Genomic DNA, 24,399 nt, shown 5'->3' on the forward strand with positions numbered 1-24,399 from the left:
TCCACCCTGTGCCAGTCCCTACACCGATGCCTCCACCTTGTGCCAGTCACTACTCCGATGCCTCCATCCTGTGCCAGTCACTACACTGATGCCTCCACCCTGTGCCAGTCTCTACACTGATGCCTCCATCCTGTGCCAGTCACTACACCGATGCCTCCACTCTGTGCCAGTCACTTCACCGATGCCTCCACCTTGTGCCAGTCACTTCACCGATGCCTCCACCTTGTGCCAGTCACTACACTGATGCCTCCATCCTGTGCCAGTCACTACACCAATGCCTCCACCCTGTGCGAATCACTACAACGAGGCCTCCACCCTGTGCCAGTCACTACACCGATGCCTCCACCCTGTGCGAATCACTACAACGAGGCCTCCACCCTGTGCCAGTCACTACACCGATGCCTCCACTCTGTGCCAGTCACTACACCAATGCCTCCACCCTGTGCCAGTCACTACACCGATGCCTCCACCCTGTGCTAGACACTACACTGATGCCTCCACCCTGTGCCAGTCCCTACACCGATGCCTCCACCTTGTGCCAGTCACTACTCCAATGCCTCCATCCTGTGCCAGTCACTACACTGATGCCTTCACCCTGTGCGAATCACTACAACGAGGCCTCCACCCTGTGCCAGTCACTACACCGATGCCTCCACCCTGTGCGAATCACTACAACGAGGCCTCCACCCTGTGCCAGTCACTACACCGATGCCTCCACTCTGTGCCAGTCACTACACCAATGCCTCCACCCTGTGCCAGTCACTACACCGATGCCTCCACCCTGTGCTAGACACTACACTGATGCCTCCACCCTGTGCCAGTCCCTACACCGATGCCTCCACCTTGTGCCAGTCACTACTCCGATGCCTCCATCCTGTGCCAGTCACTACACGGATGCCTCCACCTTGTGCCAGTCACTACACTGATGCCTCCACCTTGTGCCAGTCACTACACTGATGCCTCCATCCTGTGCCAGTCACTACACTGATGCCTCCACCTTGTGCCAGTCACTACACTGATGCCTCCATCCTGTGCCAGTCACTACACTGATGCCTCCACCTTGTGCCAGTCACTACACTGATGCCTCCATCCTGTGCCAGTCACTACACCGATGCCTCCACCCTGTGCCAGTCACTACACCAATGCCTCCACCCTGTGCCAGTCACTACACCAATGCCTCCACCCTGTGCCAGTCACTACACCAATGCCTCCACCCTGTGCCAGTCACTACAACGAGGCCTCCACCCTGTGCCAGTCACTACACCGATGCCTCCACTCTGTGCCAGTCACTACACCGATGCCTCCACCCTGTGCCAGTCCCTACACCGATGCCTCCACCCTGTGCCAGTCACTACTCCGATGCCTCCACCCTGTGCCAGTCACTACTCCGATGCCTCCATCCTGTGCCAGTCACTACACTGATGCCTTCACCTTGTGCCAGTCACTACACTGATGCCTCCACCTTGTGCCAGTCACTACACTGATGCCTCCACCTTGTGCCAGTCACTACACTGATGCCTCCACCCTGTGCCAGTCACTACACTGATGCCTCCACCCTGTGCCAGTCACTACACTGATGCCTCCACCCTGTGCCAGTCTCTACACTGATGCCTCCACCGTGTGCCAATCACTACACCGATGCCTCCACTCTGTGCTAGACACTACACTGATGCCTCCACCCTGTGCCAGTCCCTACACCGATGCCTCCACCTTGTGCCAGTCACTACTCCGATGCCTCCATCCTGTGCCAGTCACTAGACTGATGCCTCCACCTTGTGCCAGTCACTAGACTGATGCCTCCACCTTGTGCCAGTCACTACACTGATGCCTCCATCCTGTGCCAGTCACTACACTGATGCCTCCACCTTGTGCCAGTCACTACACTGATGCCTCCACCTTGTGCCAGTCACTACACTGATGCCTCCATCCTGTGCCAGTCACTACACTGATGCCTCCACCCTGTGCCAGTCTCTACACTGATGCCTCCGTGTGCCAGTCACTACACCGATGCCTCCACTCTGTGCCAGTCACTACACTAATGCCTCCACTCTGTGCCAGTCACTACACTGATGCCTCCACCATGTGCCAGTCACTACACCGATGCCTCCACTCTGTGCCAGTCACTTCACTGATTCCTCCACTGTGCCAGTCACTACAATGTTGCCTCCACCCTGTGCCAGTCACTACTTCACTGATGCCTCCACCAGAGACGCCAGAAGGTTGAACCCCCCTGCTGTAGACGGAATGGGAGTAAAGAAAACTCCAGGACATTTCTATGCTGCGGGCTTAAAGCAAGTGATCTGCAACGATGTTTGACAATATGTGTCAATTTTAATTGCAGTAACACATTTTAAGGGGGAAAATATGGAAAAACGCTCCTTTTCATTCCACAAATCCCACTTGGTGGCATCAGCACGTCCTCAATGCCTACATGCAAGCCCCCTGTACGAGCGGAGGGGTTCAGGTGACGACTGCGTATTATCACACTTCAAGCATAAAGGCAATGAGGTACTCGGAGCCCCTGGGGGTGCGAGCGCAGAGTCCCTTCTGTGACCGTAACGAGGACAGAGGTCCCAGTGTAGGATCTATGCGGGTCACCGTGGGAGGACTAATGACATGCCCCTTGTAATCCCAATGCCTCGCACCTCATCATAATGACAGCGCTGTCTGCAGCCGAAGCTTTAGGCCTCTTCCACAGGGGTGGCATCGCTGCCAGGTACACTCCAGTTTGTGGCATCACGTTGGCGCTAACCGCGATTCTATAGTGAGAAAGTTTAGAGGACATTCTAATGTTAAAATCGCTAATTCATGCAATAAACAAGGAGGCTCCATGGGGGAACACGGGCTACGAAACGTCGCAAACCGCGGCTGTACACAGCGTGCCGCCACTTTGTATCCTCGCAATGTAGCCGCCTACAAACCATCGGAGAGCCTGGGCCTCACATACATGCCATTGGCAGCCCAACGCTTCTCAGCAGCCGCGTTGCTTTCCTCGGGTCCGATCTGAGCGGCGGCGCTCGGCTTATTTCTTACAGCTGATCGCAGCTCACTTAATTGCAGGGCTGGGAGGCAAGTAATTGCTCAAAGCCTCCATAAGTCCCGAAAAGAATCCCATAGCCGAATGTTATAAGCAAAGCGTTCCCAAGAAATATTAATGCGCTGGCAGCTTGCTTGACATTTACATAAAAGGCCAGGAACATCTGCTGAGCAGAGCCTGGTGCCAAGTAACCCTGCAGACGGAGAGGACCGCAGCAAGCAGTGCACTGCAGGAAAAGCTTCCTAGTCACAGAGGGCTACGGAGCAAATGGGGGACAACAGCACTGCAAAGGCACCCAAGGGCAAAGGAGACGTCCACTCTGTGGGCCGCAGCCCCAAATCACCAGGAACCTGCCATAGGGGCTACAAGTTCATCTGCTGACCGGCGGGAAATGCATTGGGGGATCCCAGCCAGCCTGCATCTTGATGATGACTTCATGGGTGCCAGTAAGAGGTGCCGACGGTCATCAGACCACATCATCCCCCTCCCATGTACAACTATCTCCAGGGAAGGCTTCTCGGATACATTGGGGCAGAAATAGTCCCAAACTGAAGGCCCTTCACAGAGCGGACTGACTGCTTACTGGTATACTAGAGGAGCGCTGATTAGTGGGAGGTTTACTGGTGCCATTACAGTCCCGGACCCTCCATCCACACATCTTACACTATATCCCAGGTCCCCGCTGATCGCTCCCATCACATAGTGGAGCACCACAAAGGGGTCCCATCTGGATTGGCTTCTCCCACTAGTCCGCCTGCGCCTTACATTAATACCCTATGAATGTCAATAAGAGGTCATGTTGTGGGTCTCCTCTGTGACGGGCGCTTCTTGTGCCAAATTTATCTGTTTTTTTGTGTTTTTGTAACAAATAATAAAGGCCATTCCTGAAGCTGCTACATACACCCAAAACGCTGCAAAAACACTGCGCAGAAAGCCTGTTCCATAACTACATGCGGCTGCCAACGTCCTGGCCCCAAACCAGAGTACAAGAGCATATGACCCGTAAAGGGGCCGCGGCTGGAGCCAGAAGACCCAATCATGTCACAGGTCACGTGACACGTAGCCGGACCACCAAGCGGGGCCGTTTTGGCCTTGTGAGTAATTTTCAAAATTGCGGAATGGGGGAGGGGGTGAATTTACCCTTTCCAATCCAATTTTGAATTCAGGGTTTCCCAAAAGGCTTTCTCTTTTTGCTGTTATACAACAGTGCCATCTGCTGGCTAAAGCCAGTGTGTGCGCCAGAGAGGCTCCGACAGCGGAGTGGCTGGCAACAGACGGTAAGAATACCCTGTCGAACATCTTCTGACATTAGAGCTGTACAAGCTTCAATCACAATGTAGGAAGGCGTCAGACAGTGGATTGGAAAGGGTTAAAGCCTTGCACCCATGCTTTATCTTAAAGTTGTCGATTGTATTGGCAGGTTCTCTTTAAAGGGGTTGTCCAAGTTGTGTAAACTATTAATGGCTTATCCTCAGGTTAGAACATCAATAGTAGATTAGCAGGGCTCTGTTGCTCGGGACCTCCACCGATCGACTGCTTGCTGGGCCAGTAAGCTCAAGCAAAAGTAAAAAGCTCCATTCCTGCCACAGTGGCCAGGCTTGGTATTACATGCTAAGCTCCCATTGCGCCTACAATACCAAGTCTGGACACTGCAGTGTGAACGGAGCTGTATGCTTTCTACAAAATTCAGCTGACTGCATGAGCACACTAGCTCAGAGAACAGCGGATTGGTGGGAGTCCCTGGTGACATACCCCAGGCGCTTAACTACTAATAACCTACCCGGAGGATAACAACCCCTCTAACTACGTCTCCGGATAACAATTTCCACTTTAAATAAATGGAGGGCATCCTTATCCAAGCAGGACAATAATAAGCTTTATATAGTCACACATTCAGATGTCTGACCTTCTTGAGCTTTTTGTCTAAACGCCCTTTACCCTCTCAAAGGAAACACTTGAAGAGGCCGGCTTTTCCTTCTGAGAACATTGCAAGGCGTCTAACAAATAGCGGGGAGGTCCGAGCGCCGGGCATGAAGGAGGCTGGAAGTGACAAGGGACTCTTCGTGTAACTAGACATTCCCAAGCTTTATTGAAACAATCTTGAGAAGACTTCAAAGTCTCATCTAAGTGGAAAAGCCCCCGAGCTCTGGAACTTGTGCTCCACCACAAGTTATGCTAGATCAAGGCCCACTTGGCTTCAGGACAGAATCAGGTCTCTACAAGTACGCAAAGACAACAAATCCGGCCCCAGACCAAAAAAACGCTTGTCTTGTTTCAGGAGGTAAAGTCTGAGGAGGCCTCCCATTGCCGTCTGAGGAGGCCTCCAAATGCCGTCTGAGGAGGCCTCCCATTGTCGTCTGAGGAGGCCTCGCATTGCCGTCTGAGGAGGCCTCCCATGCCGCTGAGGAGGCCTCCCATTGCCGTCTGAGGAGGCCTCCCATTGCCGTCTGAGGAGGCCTCCCATTGCCGTCTGAGGAGGCCTCCCATTGCCGTCTGAGGAGGCCTCCCATTGCCGTCTGAGGAGGCCTCCCATTGCCGTCTGAGGAGGCCTCCCATTGCCGTCTGAGGAGGCCTCCCATTGCCGTCTGAGGAGGCCTCCCATTGCCGTCTGAGGAGGCCTCCCATTGCCGTCTGAGGAGGCCTCCCATTGCCGTCTGAGGAGGCCTCCCATTGCCATCTGAGGAGGCCTCCCATTGCCTTCTGAGGAGGCCTCCCATTGCCGTCTGAGGAGGCCACCCATTGCCGTCTGAGGAGGCCACCCATTGCCGTCTGAGGAGGCCTCCCATTGCCTTCTGAGGAGGCCTCCCATTGCCGTCTGAGGAGGCCACCCATTGCCGTCTGAGGAGGCCTCCCATTGCCGTCTGTTCAGATTGCTGTTGAAAATTTCCTTTTTTCGGTTGCATCACAGAAGAGAGAAAAATAATGGCATGCCGAATCGTGAAATGACGGGCGCCAGCGGCGCTTGTTGGCAGCCACTGACTATGAGGGGCTCCGGGGCTTTCATCACTGTATAGCTCAGCATGCCACACTATTGCTGTGCAGCATTTCTAATGAAGAGCCCTGAAGGGAGAGACAGAACTAGCGGATTATCATGATCACTGCTGGGAGATCTGATTATTTCCCGCAGTGCTTATGCCGGCACGGTGATAAGCAGTCTGAGACTGCAGAAAATCCTGGGATTATGGTGTCCGCTCCTGGCGGAGGGCAGTCGGCAGCATGGCTGTACAACGCAGGCGAGGGACACCAGGGAAGAGTAATGTCCTCCAGTTGTGGAGGCTGCTAGCAGAGAACAATTGTCTGAGTGCAGGTTGTGTTTGGGGAAGCTGGTTTATAGCTTGTAATGTGCCTTCCAGGACTGCGGCGGTTTATACAGAAAACACGTAGACGTTCGCACAGCCTGCGCCGGCCCAACTACTTACAGAGTGTTACATCCGTTACTGTGTGAACGGTCTGCCTTAATATCCGACGGACGGCGTCCAAAATGAGGAAGGTGAGGAAACCCCGGGATCCAAGGGATCTGCTCATCTGAGGGTCTGCCGCTCGCAGCCCCTCTCACACTTGTAGGCAACGGACAGACTACAAGAACGGCCCGATGAGCGTCCCTGCTCGCAGAGAAGCGGATGGTTGCCAGTGGAAGTGTTTGTTTTTAGAGGAGCAGCGGGTGCCAACGTCCTGGTATGATTAGCTCGGCAGCCGCCCGCTGGGCTCGCTCTCCCACACTTCCAGTAACCACCAAACGCATTCGACAAGCCAGGAGATATAAACTTTCAGGCATTTGCGCTTCAAACCGTGAGTGTATATTCAAGGTGAACTCCTAGGAAGAGAGCGCTCCGCGCCGCAGGCTGCCATGTTTACAGTCTACTTGCTGCCCAAAGCCAATCAGTCAAACATCGCATTCTGAAAGAAACCATACCCGACCGCTCGACGGCCAACTGCGGTCTGGACTCACCGCGCAAGAGTGGGAAAACTAATGCGAGACACTTCCTGTGACCAAAGGAAGCAGCCGGTAACAGCAGAACGCACGCCCACAGAAGAAATGTACGATGGCATCAGATGAGGGGGGTGAGGGGGACACCATTACAGACTCAGCAAGAAAGAGGGTGGGCAGAGAAGTGAGATCACTGTGCACTGGACAGGCAGCACCTCACAGCCCCGGCCGTCACCACTGGGATCCCCCGCAGAAAAATCAGACTAGTAAAATGTAGGCACTACTCAGACGAAAATTGTTTCTTAATGAAGTTTCCCAGTTACAAACTCCTGATAGCCTATCCATAGGGTGGGTCACCAAAAGGAGATTGGTGGGGGCTCGCTGTCCAGGATCCCACCCAAATAGCTGTTAGTCATGGACTGAACCACTTTCTGCAGGAATCAGACAGCTCTGTTCTCACTGCAGTGGCCAGGTTTGGCACTGCAGGCAAAGTTTCCATTAAAGTGAATACGGGTAATACAAAGCTTCACCACTGCAGTGGGAACAGAGCTGTGTGCTTCATGCAAAAATCAGGTCAGTGCATGAGCGCAGCGGCCCAGAGACCCCTGGTCAGTGGGAGCGCGGGGCAGCATACACTGCCATTCTATTATTGATGGCCTAACCTGGAAGGTAGATCATCAATAGTTTACGACAGGACAACCTTGGCTGGTACTTTGTAACTGAATTAGTGGTGAAGCTTCCCCTTGCAGTGATGATGATGGTGCGGATACTTGCTTGTTTCCCAGAGAAGCAGGTGGTCTTATCTGCATTACCTGAATGGTATTTCAGAGCCCCCTACATTGAGCAGATGTGTAGGCCTTCCCGCTCTCTTCTCACCTTCATGCACGCAGCGCAGTAGAGCCGCCCGGAGATGGAACTCGAAGAGCATCGTGTCTACACCGGGAAGACAAAGTAGCGTTGCTCTCCCTAGGTGTCCGTGTGACAGTGCTGGTGCCCGGCGGTACAGAAGATTCCAGCGGGCTGCCCTTGCCTGAGTAGGTGATATTTAACCACTCTGACAGAACCATCCGGAGTGCGACATAAAGTCACATGACAAGTTTTCCGCGGATCAGTTTCAGTGTGAATCCACATTAGATGGAAGATCCAGCGATTGGAGCGACTTCCAACGAGGCCGGTCATCGGTGCTGGAGTAGCCGGGGTCTCACTGCCAACCGCGGGGGGGTCTAAGTCACCTGGTCACATTTCTGTTGCTAATGGGAGGTCAGAATTGGGCACAAGCAGCATGAATCGCTGACCCCTTCCTGTCAGCCCGTCAGAACATGTCAGCGCCGCCATCTAATCTGCAGGGACTACAAGAAGCTTCCTGTCCGCAGGGGCCGGTATTCCTGCAGAACGGTTTCATCACTTAAAGGAAATGTTGCGGCTCTAAAGGCCAAAGGAGATCCAACGTGCTACTAGGGGGTCTCATATAAAGTGTATGGGGGGAGCGTATTCTGTACAACCTGCTACCTCTACAAAGCCCTCCCTGTAAGGCCTATTATTGGTGATAGTTAGCTGCTGTCACAGAGCCAGGACCCCGCGGCTCCCGGTGTGAAGCACGTCAGGACAGACAGGCATGTATGGAGTTGTCTGCCTTCTACACAAGTCGCACAGTTTAACCCAAACGCAGCAAAAGCCACTGAAACGGCAAAGAACATCATCTTCAATCGATGAGACTCAGGTGAAGCTTCTCCACACTCATCCATCTACACGGTAAAGCCGGCTTCTCTGTGCAGCCTGAATGTAACGTGCTCCAATTATATTAACAATGAATCTTCAAGAATACATGTGTGACGTAAACCCGGACCCCCGCAGAGTATGGATGAACGATCTGCAGCGGTATGGCACAGGAGCCCTGAGGCCAAGATGTTCTGCAGCAGTCACGTGAATGTGCGGCTCTGCGGTTACCCGTGGGGCACCTCTGCTGGAGCCCAGGTGGGGCTCAGCTTCCACTGGGTAACATTTCCCGCTGTTAGTGGAGTCCCTACATTTGTTGGACGACCTCTTTATAACAGGTGGAAGCTGAGCGCAGGCATACAGTGAGGAAGAGGATGATGGTGCTGTCACTGCTCTGTACATGCCCAGGGCAGCCGACTGCTCAGCCCCACATCACCCACCTTCAGAGTTGAGGGTGATGAGCGTCACGTTGTTTCCCATGTTGGAGTTTCCTGACTGACCGCAGTTGGACAAGGTGTCACTGGCATCAGAGCCGCTGTCTTCATCATTGTGGCTGTCGTCTGGGCCGGGGACCTTCACAACGATGGTATTGTGCCTCCGTCCGCTGGCGCTGGAAGAGAATCGACATTTATTACATTGGACTAGTAATGGGGGCGAGGATAGAGACCGGCTCACATCAGGGAAGGAGAGGCTACTCACACAGCGGAGACTCCTTCCAGTACTTAGTAAGAAATGCCTGAAGACGTCCGTTTCAGCTAAAGGGGTTATCCAATGTCCTCCCCCGTCCCCTGCAGGACTGCTCTGCTAAGGGCTGGACTAGTCAGAGGCTCACTGAGGCCAGTGATTGGCTGAGCGGATACAGTCACGGACCGGGGAGCGGGGTGGCGGCGCTGCATGAGGGAGGCCATTGGACACATGAGTAGGGCTTTGTTTTCTATTTTGCACCATTATATACGGCATGAAATATATTTTCTAATGTCTGAAATCCCCTTTAACCCCTTCGCAAAAAACAAGCCCTCATACGGCCGCGACGACAGAAAAATAAGAGTTATGGCTTTTGAAAAATGGAGATGAAAAAATACCAAAAATCATTTGGTCCTCAACGCCAAAATAGGTCGAGTGTTTAAGGGGTTAAAGGCTGAAATATGGGCTGCAATAGACAATGGCAGCCGGCATGGGACCCCTAAGAAGGCCATGTGAACCCACCACACAATCACAATGTCTCCCTAAAAGAGAAGCGCTGGGTTGGGGTAAAGGTCCTGAGAAGTTGAGGTCCCATGTGAATTTCTGGTCCCCCTCAATGTGTAGAGATGAGCGAGCATGCTCGGATAAAGCAGTTACTCAAGCAACTGCTTACTGGCCTGAGCGTGCTTGGGGGGGGTGGGGGGGGCGGCGTGGGTGAGAGAGAGATCACTCTCCCCCCCCATCCCCGCTCACCCCTGCCCCCCATCCCCCCCCCCCCCCCCCGAGCACGCTCAGGCCAGTAAGCAGTTACTTGAGAAGAGCAATGCTTGCTCGAGTAACTGCTTTAGCCGAGCGTGCACGCTCATCCCTAGTGTGGACCCATGAGCTGGAGAAGAGCGGCCTTCACTGTCGCGGTGGGCAATCATCCAATCCGGGCTTCATCATTACCACCAGACCTTGCAGATGTGAGCACCATCAGCGTCGGGCAGCATAGTAAAGGGGCCATCAGCGCCGGGCATCATAGTAGAGGGGCCATCAGCGCCGGGCATCATAGTAAAGGGGCATTACTGAGGTTCATTAATTCACCTGAAGGTTCACCCTGATCAAGCTGCCGTCTGAAGGTGCAAGAGATCCCGAAGAAAAGGTAGACGCAAGTTCAACGGCAGATCTGCTAGTCTATGTGGCAATAAAAGCGCTATTTGGCCGCGCGTCTTTGCGTGTGATGTGCGCCAACCAATGGCAGCAGGATGGGGCGAAGGATGGTATTAACCATCTGGCTCCGTGGCAGGCATCTTACCTGTTGAGCATGTTCTCCAGGCTCTCCGTGGCTCGGCTCATCGACTCCTCCTGACCCTCCAGTTTGGCCACTACGGAGTTCTGCCTCTCATTATTCAGGATTACGGTGGTCTGAGGAACGACACTGCAAGAGAAGAGACCAGAGATGTACAATACCCGATGCACAGAATGCAGCCCCCCACAGAGGTCCCAGACTGTCCGTCCCTCCGGCACTGCCCACGGCCGCTGCACCTCTTCATGCCCCAGGGCGTTCATTTACATCCCGGGTGCACAGAGCGGGATTGCAAGTCGGTCCAACTACAACCCGGGTGCATGTGCTTCTGACGGCTGACACCTGGCAGCAATAGCTGCGGTCAGCCCTCACGTTGACCACAGCTGTTAACCCTTTAAATGCCAATGTCAATTGTGACAGCAGCCTTTAAATGTTCCAATCGATGCTTGGGGGTCCTGAATGACTTGCGGGATGAGAGGTACCATCCGGTTGCGGCAGTAGCCTGAAGACCCCCTGAAGACCCCCGGGGCCGCCATGACTGGGGTCTATGAGGGCGTGCCTGTGTCCCTATTGCTTATATTGTATGGGCGATCAAACACTCGCAAGTACAAAACTAAAAAAGCACTTAAGAAAATGTAAAAATGACTTAATATAGTTTTATTAGTTACTGGAAAAGATAAACGGTGAAAAAAACACGTTTCCAGTATCTTATCCATCAGACGCAGAATCTGCTTGTCTGCGCCGCTCGCGTCCCGCTTCTGCTGCAATTTCAGTAATATTCTGCAGCTCCGGTGACAGGTAAGCCGGGGATAAACACTGAAAACTCACCAACGTCCTCTGGAATTTTTGTTGCTAATAGCAACCAATCATTTCTTAGACTGCTGACGAAAAAAAGAAAAGCCGCGCTGTGATTGGTTGCCGGGGGCAACACAGGTTTTCTTTCGGCCAGCTTCCATAAAAGAGCGGTGGTGCGCTACTTTGTATATTCCAGGACTGATACTCATAAAAGCGCCCTGCAACGCACGGGTATATGACCTAGTGTGTGTGTGTGTATATATATACACGGGTATATGACCTAGTGTGTGCGTGTATATATATATATACACGGGTATATGACCTAGTGTGTGTGTGTGTGTGTATATATATATATATATATATATATATATATATATATATATATATATATATATATATATATATATATATACGGGTATATGACCTAGTGTGTGTGTGTGTGTGTGTGTGTGTGTATACGGGTATATGACCTAGTATGTGTGTGTGTGTGTGTATATATATACACGGGTATATGACCTAGTGTGTGTGTGTGTGTGTGTATATATATATATATATATATATATATATATATATATACGGGTATATGACCTAGTGTGTGTGTGTGTATACGGGTATATGACCTAGTGTGTGTGTGTATATATATACACGGGTATATGACCTAGTGTGTGTGTGTGTGTATATATATATATATATATATATATAACATTTACATATAACTGTGTGTGTATATATGTTATACTAGGTGATATACCCACACGTGTGTACATGACCTAGTGTATATGTGTGTATATATATTATATATTATACACACACGGGTATATCAGCCTGTAATAAAAAAGGAAATCATTTTAAAAAATGTATTATTTGGTAGTCAGTAATGCATCATTTATCCCACATTTGGTCCCGTCACACAGAATGAGGTTATTACGCCATTTTTACCTTTTTGGCTGCTGCATCACATTGTTGACTCATGTTCAGTCTATGATCTATTAGTATACCCAAGTCATTTTCACATGTGCTGCTGCTTAGCCCAATTCCTCCCATTCTCTGTGCTTTCTTCATTTCTCTTGCCCAGATGTAGGACTTTGCATTTCTCCTTGTTAAATACCTTTCTGTTAGTCGCCGACCACTGTTCAAGCTTTTCTAGATCTTTCTGAATCCTCTCCCTCTCTTCCCTAGTGTTAGCTATCCCTCCTAGCTTTGTGTCATCGGCACATTTGATCAGTTTCCCACAATTCCCTCCTCCAGATCATTTATAACAATGTTGCCCACCACTGGGCCGAGGACAGAGCCTTGTGGTCCCACCTGATACATTCTTCCCCTTGGATGTGCAGCCATGTATGACCCCTCTTTGAGGACGCCTCATACTGAATCCACAAGAGGTTTCTTTATAGATGTAATTCTTCTCACTATTTGGCGTTTCTGGTGTCCCCGGTACGCTGAGCGCGGGAGTCTTTTTCTTGTGACGGTTTATTCCCGATTCACAGAAATGCAATGGCTCTGATTGGTTCATCAAGCTCTGCATTGATTGCTTCTTAGAGCGCTGCTCGGCCAATCAACAGCCTTCGCATTGTGGAGGTGGGATTATGTAATTGGCTGGAGTCTCTCCATCTCTGGCGGCGGCTTCTCCTTACTCCGAAGCAGACATTGCTATTGTTGCCGGAGATGCAGAGATGAACGCTGCTCAGCCAATGCATAAATCCCGCCTCTACAATACAATGGCTGTGATTGGTTCCTCGTGTGTTGCACTAATTGGTTCTGAAGCACTGCCAGACAATCACGGCCAACGCTTCCTGGAAACGGGATTTATGCATCACAGAACCAGGAAACAATCTTCTGTCAGCGTCCGAGGACTGCAAGCAAGAGCGCTGGAGCTCTGGAGAGCAGCGTGAGGACACGGACCGTGGCTGCTAGTAAATATAATAAGATACTCCCCAAAATAAGACCTAGCGCCTCTTCATATAAGACAGGGTCTTACTTTCAGGGAAACACAGTAGCTAGTTCCAGTCCTTTGTGGGGACGCACAAAAGTATTATTATTATTACTGTTTTACTCTTACAGAAAATTAGGAAGAGAAAACAAAGACATTTGGGATCGTTGTGTTTGTGAGGGATCAATGGATTAACGTCATTCATCCTGCTCAATGCTGAAGGAAGGAAAAAGCACCAGAATTCTGCTGTTTTGTTCACTCTGTCTGAAAAAAAAATTTCTAAAGCAATAAAAGACTGTTGGCACCACAAGAGGTGTGCCTTTACAGAAGAGACAACAGGTCAGACCTGGTGTCAGAGGAGGCAGCAAACAGTAAAAAGTGATCCAAATCAGCTGCGGCTGTGATGACCGTGAGCCCCAGAATACCGTCACGACTTCTGTAATGACAGTGAGCCCCAGAATACCGTCACGACTTCATTAATGACCGTGAGCCCCAGAATACCGTCACGACTTCTGTAATGACTGGAGCCCCAGAATACCGTCACGACTTCTGCAATGACCGTGAGCCCCAGAATACCGTCACGACTTCTGTAATGACTGGAGCCCCAGAATACCGTCACGACTTCTGCAATGACCGTGAGCCCCAGAATACCGTCACGACTTCTGTAATGACCGTGAGCCCCAGAATACCGTCACGACTTCTGTAATGACCGTGAGCCCCAGAATACCGTCACGACTTCTGTAATGACCGTGAGCCCCAGAATACCGTCACGACTTCATTAATGACCGTGAGCCCCAGAATACCGTCACGACTTCTGTAATGACCGTGAGCCCCAGAATACCGTCACGACTTCTGTAATGACCGTGAGCCCCAGAATACCGTCACGACTTCTGTAATGACCGTGAGCCCCAGAATACCGTCACGACTTCTGTAATGACCGTGAGCCCCAGAATACCGTCACGACTTCTGTAATGACCGTGAGCCCCAGAATACCGTCACGACTTCTGTAATGACAGTGAGCCCCAGAATACCGTCACGACTTCTGTGATGACCGTGAGCCCCAGAATACCGTCACGACTTCTGTAATGACAGTGAGCCCCAGAATACCGTCACGACTTCTGTAATGACCGTGAGCCCCAGAATACCGTCACGACTTCTGCAATGACCGTGAGCCCCAGAATACCGTCACGACTTCTGTAATGACCGTGAGCCCCAGAATACCGTCACGACTTCTGTAATGACCGTGAGCCCCAGAATACCGTCACGACTTCTGTAATGACAGTGAGCCCCAGAATACCGTCACGACTTCTGTAATGACCGTGAGCCCCAGAATACCGTCACGACTTCTGTAATGACCGTGAGCCCCAGAATACCGTCACGACTTCTGTAATGACCGTGAGCCCCAGAATACCGTCACGACTTCTGTAATGACAGTGAGCCCCAGAATACCGTCACGACTTCTGTGATGACCGTGAGCCCCAGAATACCGTCACGACTTCTGCAATGACCGTGAGCCCCAGAATACCGTCACGACTTCTGTAATGACCGTGAGCCCCAGAATACCGTCACGACTTCTGTAATGACCGTGAGCCCCAGAATACCGTCACGACTTCTGTGATGACCGTGAGCCCCAGAATACCGTCACGACTTCTGTAATGACCGTGAGCCCCAGAATACCGTCACGACTTCTGTAATGACCGTGAGCCCCAGAATACCGTCACGACTTCTGTAATGACCGTGAGCCCCAGAATACCGTCACGACTTCTGTGATGACTGGAGCCCCAGAATACCGTCACGACTTCTGTAATGACCGTGAGCCCCAGAATACCGTCACGACTTCTGTAATGACAGTGAGCCCCAGAATACCGTCACGACTTCTGTAATGACCGTGAGCCCCAGAATACCGTCACGACTTCTGTAATGACCGTGAGCCCCAGAATACCGTCACGACTTCTGTGATGACCGTGAGCCCCAGAATACCGTCACGACTTCTGTAATGACCGTGAGCCCCAGAATACCGTCACGACTTCTGTAATGACCGTGAGCCCCAGAATACCGTCACGACTTCTGCAATGACCGTGAGCCCCAGAATACCGTCACGACTTCTGTGATGACAGTGAGCCCCAGAATACCGTCACGACTTCTGTAATGACCGTGAGCCCCAGAATACCGTCACGACTTCTGTAATCACAGTGAGCCCCAGAATACCGTCACGACTTCTGTAATGACCGTGAGCCCCAGAATACCGTCACGACTTCTGTGATGACCGTGAGCCCCAGAATACCGTCACGACTTCTGTAATGACCGTGAGCCCCAGAATACCGTCACGACTTCTGTAATGACCGTGAGCCCCAGAATACCGTCACGACTTCTGTAATGACCGTGAGCCCCAGAATACCGTCACGACTTCTGTGATGACTGGAGCCCCAGAATACCGTCACGACTTCTGTAATGACCGTGAGCCCCAGAATACCGTCACGACTTCTGTAATGACAGTGAGCCCCAGAATACCGTCACGACTTCTGTAATGACCGTGAGCCCCAGAATACCGTCACGACTTCTGTAATAACCGTGAGCCCCAGAATACCGTCACGACTTCTGTGATGACCGTGAGCCCCAGAATACCGTCACGACTTCTGTAATGACCGTGAGCCCCAGAATACCGTCACGACTTCTGTAATGACTGGAGCCCCAGAATACCGTCACGACTTCTGTAATGACCGTGAGCCCCAGAATACCGTCACGACTTCTGTAATGACAGTGAGCCCCAGAATACCGTCACGACTTCTGTAATGACCGTGAGCCCCAGAATACCGTCACGACTTCTGTAATAACCGTGAGCCCCAGAATACCGTCACGACTTCTGTGATGACCGTGAGCCCCAGAATACCGTCACGACTTCTGTAATGACCGTGAGCCCCAGAATACCGTCACGACTTCTGTAATGACCGTGAGCCCCAGAATACCGTCACGACTTCTGCAATGACCGTGAGCCCCAGAATACCGTCACGACTTCTGTGATGACAGTGAGCCCCAGAATACCGTCACGACTTCTGTAATGACCGTGAGCCCCAGAATACCGTCACGACTTCTGTAATCACAGTGAGCCCCAGAATACCGTCACGAATTCTGTAATGACCGTGAGCCCCAGAATACTGTCTCGAATTCCGCGCACGGAGTCCGCCATAAACACAACTCCGCCAGAACAAACAGGACAATGGTGGTCCCCATTCTCTCCGCTGAGAAGCTTCTTATTGTATTTATAAGGCATGTTTAATGCTACGCTAAAACAAATGGCTGCATCCTCAAGGGGTTAATAGGAGACGGTCTCCACCGGACAGAAGAGTGTTCTAGAAGAAAAGGTAACTAGGAATCAAAGCTTCACTCCAAGCAGGGGGTCAAGTATCGCAGCCAGCCAGCAGAGGGAGCTGCAGAGCCCCGGCGGCGCTCCGGGTACGGCTCCACGGAATTTCTCAGCTAAATCACCTACAATTTCAGGAGTTTGCAGCCAAGTTGAGTCGGTTCCCGGAGTTTTACACTCCGTCTTATCACTTTGCAGCGGCTGAGCGTGTCACATTATTCCAGGGCCCCCAAGACAAACATGTGAAGAGGGGCTGCCGGGCTTCCAAGTTCTCACCGCAAAGCATTCTAGTCTACTTTGTTCCACATAAAACCCCTGGCATCAAAGGTGGAAAAACAAGCGCGGCCGCCGCAGAGCCAGAGCCTGACGACAGGGACGCCGGGGAGCGCACCAACAGATCTAGTCATAAGGAGGGCCATCACAGAACGTCATATACCTTCACTTATAGGTCGGTCGGGTCCAGAGCCGGACACAACACTTCTCACCTTACATCGCCGAACAACTCTGTGCTTGACCAGTGGCATTACACATGCCGGCAGGCGCTTTATTAAAGTGGTCGAATTCTTTATTAGACCCCCCCCCCCCCCGGCCCTTTATTACAGCCCCCAGCCTCTCACAATTGGCGCCCCCTGTAGGTAATTCCCCCCGTGACCCCGGAGTGCGGCATAAAGTCACATGACACGTTTTCTGCGGATCAATTTCAGTGTGAATCCACATTAGATGGAAGATCCAGCGATCAGAGCGACTTCCAACGAGGCCGGTCATCGGTGCTAGACTAGCCGGGGTCTCACCGCCAACCGCGGGGGGTTTATCATGTAACGGTGTGGAGAGTATACCGAGAATGGCGCGATCGAGGAAAACATCCAGCGAAAGGGGATCCTGCGGACGGAAACAACTCATCACTGAAAGGGGTCGGAGGAGGATGTCAGGAATCGTTCTGACCAACAGGCTGCACAGTCAGCTGAATACAACGCTGGAGCTCCAACTAACGTGTCCGAACGCACAACTCGCCGTTCCTCCGCACGGATGGTATAACAGCGGGCGACCAGTTCCAGCGCCATTGTGTCTTAGAGAAACAGACTCCAGCGGGCAAAAGAGCGCAAAACTTGTATCACTGAGCAGCGGAGAAACATCTCCTGGTCAGACGGAGCCAGATTTATGTGCTGATGGGAGGGCAGAATTTGGCGCAAGCAGCATTACCATACAGGGGAGCGCCAATCGTGAGAGGGCCGCAGGGGCTCTGATAAAGGGGCCCTTCACATCCATAAGCACTGTGAATGCAGGAAGACGTCTTAGAGTAAATCTACAACCGATCGGATTTCTCGGATTACACAGAAATGCAAAAGGTTCATTTTATTAAGATGGAAACTGGTGAGCCCCCAAGGACTGCCGTCACGAGAGGACATTCACCGGCTGGAAGGGCTCCCTTGTGCGCGGCTCCGCTGTGTCAGCGGTAATTTATGCCCCGTTCATATGAGATTACCAACGGAAACCTAAGAGGTTTAGGAGTCAATGTGCAGTAAAAGCCTCAGGAAGGTTTTCCGTTTGCAGCAGGAGACTGACGGCCGCTTGCTGGCAAACCAGGGAGCCCCACTTACCCCTCTCCCTGCATTCCTGTCATCGCCCGGAGCGCTAAGTGTAACCCTGGACCAAAAGGCATTAAAAAGAAGCAAGTCAGCAGAGGGGATTCCATAGGAGCAGAACCGCTGCTGTGTGTGGCCGGCTGCGGTCAGTGCCGGGAAACTCTGACTATTAGCGCATTCTGTAATAAAGTCACAACGCATTATATCAAATGTAGCAGAGCTTATGGACGGGAGTTTGTCAGCAAAGCCTGCGGTTACTGGGAAGGCAGCGGGAAATCTCACTTTACGGAGGAGCAACTGAAGAAATACCATAATTACAGGCAGCCCCTTATTAACAGCGCTGCAGTATAGGAGGGCGGCACAGACTCCAGGCGCACTCAATCAGCCACAGCCTTCACAGGAGAAATCCCCCAGCATGCCTTGCTAGCAATGTCTACATATGATTTGCCCTTATTCCAGACATAAGAATATATGACATATCCACCTGATCTTACCAAACAGGGACCCAACTACAAAGCCATGACTAGGCAGAGACTGAACGCAGCGGCAGCTGAGCGAGCGCCGCCACTACAGTCAAGGAGGAAGAGAAAGCGTTGCTGCAGGTCCTCGGCTGGGGCCAATGGGACCCCTCTTCTAGCAACCAGTAGAGGCCCTAGCCCTTGGACTCCCACCTATCTACTATTTATCAACTATGCAGTAGACAGGCCGGAATAACCAACCCTATAGATGGGAGTACAGAGCAAGAGGTCATCCAGCATAACCCTGACAAACATGAAGGGGGGATGAATCCTTGGCAGCAGAGGAGCCGTATCCTCCCATGCCCTGATCACAAGCTAGTATCCTCCCATGCCCTGATCACAAGCTAGTATCCTCCCATGCCCTGATCACAAGCTAGTATCCTCCCATGCCCTGATCACAAGCTAGTATCCTCCCATGCCCTGATAACAAGCTAGTGTCCTCCCATGCCCTGATAACAAGCTAGTGTCCTCCCATGCCCTGATAACAAGCTAGTATCCTCCCATGCCCTGATCACAAGCTAGTATTCTCCCATGCCATGATAACAAGCTAGTATCCTCCCATGCCCTGATCACAAGCTAGTATCCTCCCATGCCCTGATCACAAGCTAGTATCCTCCCATGCCCTGATCACAAGCTACGTATCCTCCCATGCCCTGATCACAAGCTAGTATCCTCCCATGCCCTGATCACAAGCTAGTATCCTCCCATGCCCTGATCACAAGCTAGTATCCTCCCATGCCCTGATCACAAGCTAGTATCCTCCCATGCCCTGATCACAAGCTAGTATCCTCCCATGGCCTGATCACAAGCTAGTATCCTCCCATTCCCTGATCACAAGCTAGTATCCTCCCATGCCCTGATCACAAGCTAGTATCCTCCCATGCCCTGATCACAAGCTAGTATCCTCCCATTCCCTGATCACAAGCTAGTATCCTCCCATGGCCTGATCACAAGCTAGTATCCTCCCATGCCCTGATAACAAGCTAGTATCCTCCCATGCCCTGATCACAAGCTAGTATCCTCCCATGGCCTGATAACAAGCTAGTATCCTCCCATGGCCTGATAACAAGCTAGTATCCTCCCATGCCCTGATAACAAGCTAGTATCCTCCCATGGCCTGATAACAAGCTAGTATCCTCCCATGCCCTGATAACAAGCTAGTATCCTCCCATGCCCTGATAACAAGCTAGTATCCTCCCATGCCCTGATAACAAGCTAGTATCCTCCCATGCCCTGATAACAAGCTAGTATCCTCCCATGCCCTGATAACAAGCTAGTATCCTCCCATGCCCTGATAACAAGCTAGTATCCTCCCATGCCCTGATAACAAGCTAGTATCCTCCCATGCCCTGATAACAAGCTAGTATCCTCCCATGCCCTGATAACAAGCTAGTATCCTCCCATGCCCTGATAACAAGCTAGTATCCTCCCATGCCCTGATAACAAGCTAGTATCCTCCCATGTCCTGATCACAAGCTAGTATCCTCCCATGCCCTGATCACAAGCTACGTATCCTCCCATGCTCTGATCACAAGCTAGTATCCTCCCATGCCCTGATCACAAGCTAGTATCCTCCCATGCCCTGATCACAAGCTAGTATCCTCCCATGCCCTGATCACAAGCTAGTATCCTCCCATGCCCTGATCACAAGCTAGTATCCTCCCATGCCCTGATCACAAGCTAGTATCCTCCCATGCCCTGATCACAAGCTAGTATCCTCCCATGCCCTGATCACAAGCTACGTATCCTCCCATGCCCTGATCACAAGCTAGTATCCTCCCATGCCCTGATCACAAGCTAGTATCCTCCCATGCCCTGATCACAAGCTAGTATCCTCCCATGCCCTGATCACAAGCTAGTATCCTCCCATGCCCTGATCACAAGCTAGTATCCTCCCATGCCCTGATCACAAGCTAGTATCCTCCCATGCCCTGATAACAAGCTAGTATCCTCCCATGCCCTGATAAGCTAGTATCCTCCCATGCCCTGATAAGCTAGTATCCTCCCATGCCCTGATAACAAGCTAGTATCCTCCCATGCCCTGATAACAAGCTAGTATCCTCCCATGCCCTGATAACAAGCTAGTATCCTCCCATGCCCTAACAAGCTAGTATCCTCCCATGCCCTGATAACAAGCTAGTATCCTCCCATGCCCTGATAACAAGCTAGTATCCTCCCATGCCCTGATCACAAGCTAGTATCCTCCCATGCCCTGATCACAAGCTAGTATCCTCCCATGCCCTGATCACAAGATAGTATCCTCCCATGCCCTGATAACAAGCTAGTATCCTCCCATGTCCTGATCACAAGCTAGTATCCTCCCATGCCCTGCTCACAAGCTACGTATCCTCCCATGCCCTGATCACAAGCTAGTATCCTCCCATGCCCTGATCACAAGCTAGTATCCTCCCATGCCCTGATCACAAGCTAGTATCCTCCCATGCCCTGATCACAAGCTAGTATCCTCCCATGCCCTGATCACAAGCTACGTATCCTCCCATGCCCTGATCACAAGCTAGTATCCTCCCATGCCCTGATCACAAGCTACGTATCCTCCCATGCCCTGATCACAAGCTAGTATCCTCCCATGCCCTGATCACAAGCTAGTATCCTCCCATGCCCTGATCACAAGCTAGTATCCTCCCATGCCCTGATCACAAGCTAGTGTCCTCCCATGCCCTGATAACAAGCTAGTGTCCTCCCATGCCCTGATAACAAGCTAGTATCCTCCCATGCCCTGATCACAAGCGAGTATTCTCCCATGCCCTGATCACAAGCTAGTATTCTCCCATGCCATGATAACAAGCTAGTATCCTCCCATGCCCTGATCACAAGCTAGTATCCTCCCATGCCCTGATCACAAGCTAGTATCCTTCCATGCCCTGATCACAAGCTACGTATCCTCCCATGCCCTGATCACAAGCTAGTATCCTCCCATGCCCTGATCACAAGCTAGTATCCTCCCATGCCCTGATCACAATCTAGTATCCTCCCATGCCCTGATAACAAGCTAGTATCCTCCCATGCCCTGATAACAAGCTAGTATCCTCCCATGCCCTGATAACAAGCTAGTATCCTCCCATGCCCTGATAACAAGCTAGTATCCTCCCATGCCCTGATAAGCTAGTATCCTCCCATGCCCTGATAAGCTAGTATCCTCCCATGCCCTGATAAGCTAGTATCCTCCCATGCCCTGATCACAAGCTAGTATCCTCCCATGCCCTGATCACAAGCTAGTATCCTCCCATGCCCTGATCACAAGCTAGTATCCTCCCATGCCCTGATCACAAGCTAGTATCCTCCCATGCCCTGATCACAAGCTAGTATCCTCCCATGCCCTGATCACAAGCTAGTATCCTCCCATGCCCTGATCACAAGCTAGTATCCTCCCATGCCCTGATCACAAGCTAGTATCCTCCCATGCCCTGATCACAAGCTAGTATCCTCCCATGCCCTGATAACAAGCTAGTGTCCTCCCATGCCCTGATAACAAGCTAGTGTCCTCCCATGCCCTGATAACAAGCTAGTATCCTCCCATGCCCTGATCACAAGCTAGTATTCTCCCATGCCATGATAACAAGCTAGTATCCTCCCATGCCCTGATCACAAGCTAGTATCCTCCCATGCCCTGATCACAAGCTAGTATCCTCCCATGCCCTGATCACAAGCTACGTATCCTCCCATGCCCTGATCACAAGCTAGTATCCTCCCATGCCCTGATCACAAGCTAGTATCCTCCCATGCCCTGATCACAAGCTAGTATCCTCCCATGCCCTGATAGCAAGCTAGTATCCTCCCATGCCCTGATAACAAGCTAGTATCCTCCCATGCCCTGATAAGCTAGTATCCTCCCATGCCCTGATAAGCTAGTATCCTCCCATGCCCTGATAACAAGCTACGTTTCCACCTCCGCGCTCTTTTTACCACGTTATGGGATATTAAGGCTCTTCTTTCTTCTTCTGCCTCTTGGGGTTTTTTGCCTTCCTCTGGATCACCAACACAGGAGGATAAACAGGCTGGACTAGATGGACATTGTCTTCATTCAGCCTTACGAACTATGTTACTATGTTACTATGTTCTGCACCACCCTGTGCTGCCAAGGATTCGTTTATTTCAGGACTGATTTCGGAGACTTGGTTTTGGATCCCTGACTTGCCTTTGCATATCTATCTGCCCTGCCCAGAGTGGGAGTCTGTGTGGTGCTGCGGGGGCAACTTCTTGCCTTTACCAAACATCAATGGGGTTGTCCGCATGTAAACTACTGATTGGCAGTGCTTAGGATGGATTAGTGGGCGTCTACTGCCAGGGACCCCATCAATCAACTGTGTGCTAGGCAAGTGTGCTTGTGCACTGAGCAGACAGCTACGTCCTTACTGCAGTGGCCTGGCTGGGTATTGCAGGCATTGAAATGAATGGAAACTTTGCTTGCATTACTCAGCCTGGCCACTACAGTAAGAATGGAGCTGTCTGCTCTCAGCAAAAATCAGCTCAGTGCACACAAACACCTGCCTAGCGCCGCAAAAAGATGATTGGTGGAGGTCCTAAGCGATGGACCCCTACCGATCTACTACAGATGACCCGTCCTGGACAACCTTGCTTTAACCCCTTAGTGACCGGGCTTTTTTGCTTTTTTCCATTTTTGTTTTTTCCTACTCCCTTTTAATAAAATTGTAGCTCCCTTATTTATCCATCGACGTCGCTGTATGAGGGCTTGTTTTTTGCGGGACGAGTTGTATTTTTCAATGGCACTATTTATTGTACCATATAATGTACTGAAAAACTTTTTAAAAATTCTTAGCGGAAAGAAATGGGAAAAAAACGACATTTCGCCATCTTTTGGTGCGTCCTGTTTCTACAGCGCACAAACTGCAACAAAAGCAACCTGATATTTTTATTCTGCGGGTCGGTATGATTGCTACGATACCAAACTTATATAGTATTGTTTTTGCTGTAGTACTTGTATTTTTTTTTTAAGATATTTAATTTTTTCCAATTATTTTCTGCGGTCATTTTCTGCGCGCGATAACTTTTTTATTTTTCCGTCGACGTAGTTGAGCGAGGGCTCATTTTTTGCGGGATGTCCTGTAGTTTCCGATAGTATCAATTTGGAATACATACGACTTTGATCGCTTTTTATTGTGTTTTTTCTGGGAGACAGGGTAACTAAAAAAATGCATTTCTGGCGTTCTTTATTTTTTTTTTTTCGGACGACGTTCACCGTGCGGGAAAAAATAATGAACTACTTTGATAGATCGGACTTTTACAGACGCGGCGATACCAAATACATATTTTTATTTTATGATTTCGATTTTTTAATAATAGATATGGCAAAAGGGGGGTGATTTAAACTTTTATAACTTTTTTTTTTTTTTACAATTTAAAAAACTTTATTGATCTTTTTTTTTTACTTTACTTTGAAGTCCCCCTGGGGGACTTTAACATGCGACGCTTTGATCGCTCCTGCAGTATGACGTAATGCTATAGCATTACGTCATACTGCTTTTTTACAGGCAGTCTTTCAAGCCACCCTGTGTGGGTGGCTTGATAGGCAGTCTGCTA

The 24,399-nt window shown here is 50.9% G+C and overlaps 1 protein-coding gene across 1 annotated transcript in view; it reads right to left on the minus strand.

Moving 5' to 3' along the window:
- Positions 1-24,399, minus strand: part of BANP (BTG3 associated nuclear protein) — a 364,607-nt gene that overhangs the window by 254,822 nt on the left and 85,386 nt on the right. Inside the window, exons 5-6 of the mRNA XM_066583886.1 lie at positions 10,663-10,785; positions 9,122-9,291 (exon numbers count right to left, since the gene is read on the minus strand). Coding sequence (XP_066439983.1) covers positions 9,122-9,291; positions 10,663-10,785 — 293 coding nt within the window. The remainder of the gene's footprint in view (positions 1-9,121; positions 9,292-10,662; positions 10,786-24,399) is intronic.

This window comes from Eleutherodactylus coqui, chromosome 11, assembly GCF_035609145.1.
Source record: "Eleutherodactylus coqui strain aEleCoq1 chromosome 11, aEleCoq1.hap1, whole genome shotgun sequence".
Taxonomy (NCBI): Eukaryota; Metazoa; Chordata; class Amphibia; order Anura; family Eleutherodactylidae; genus Eleutherodactylus; species Eleutherodactylus coqui.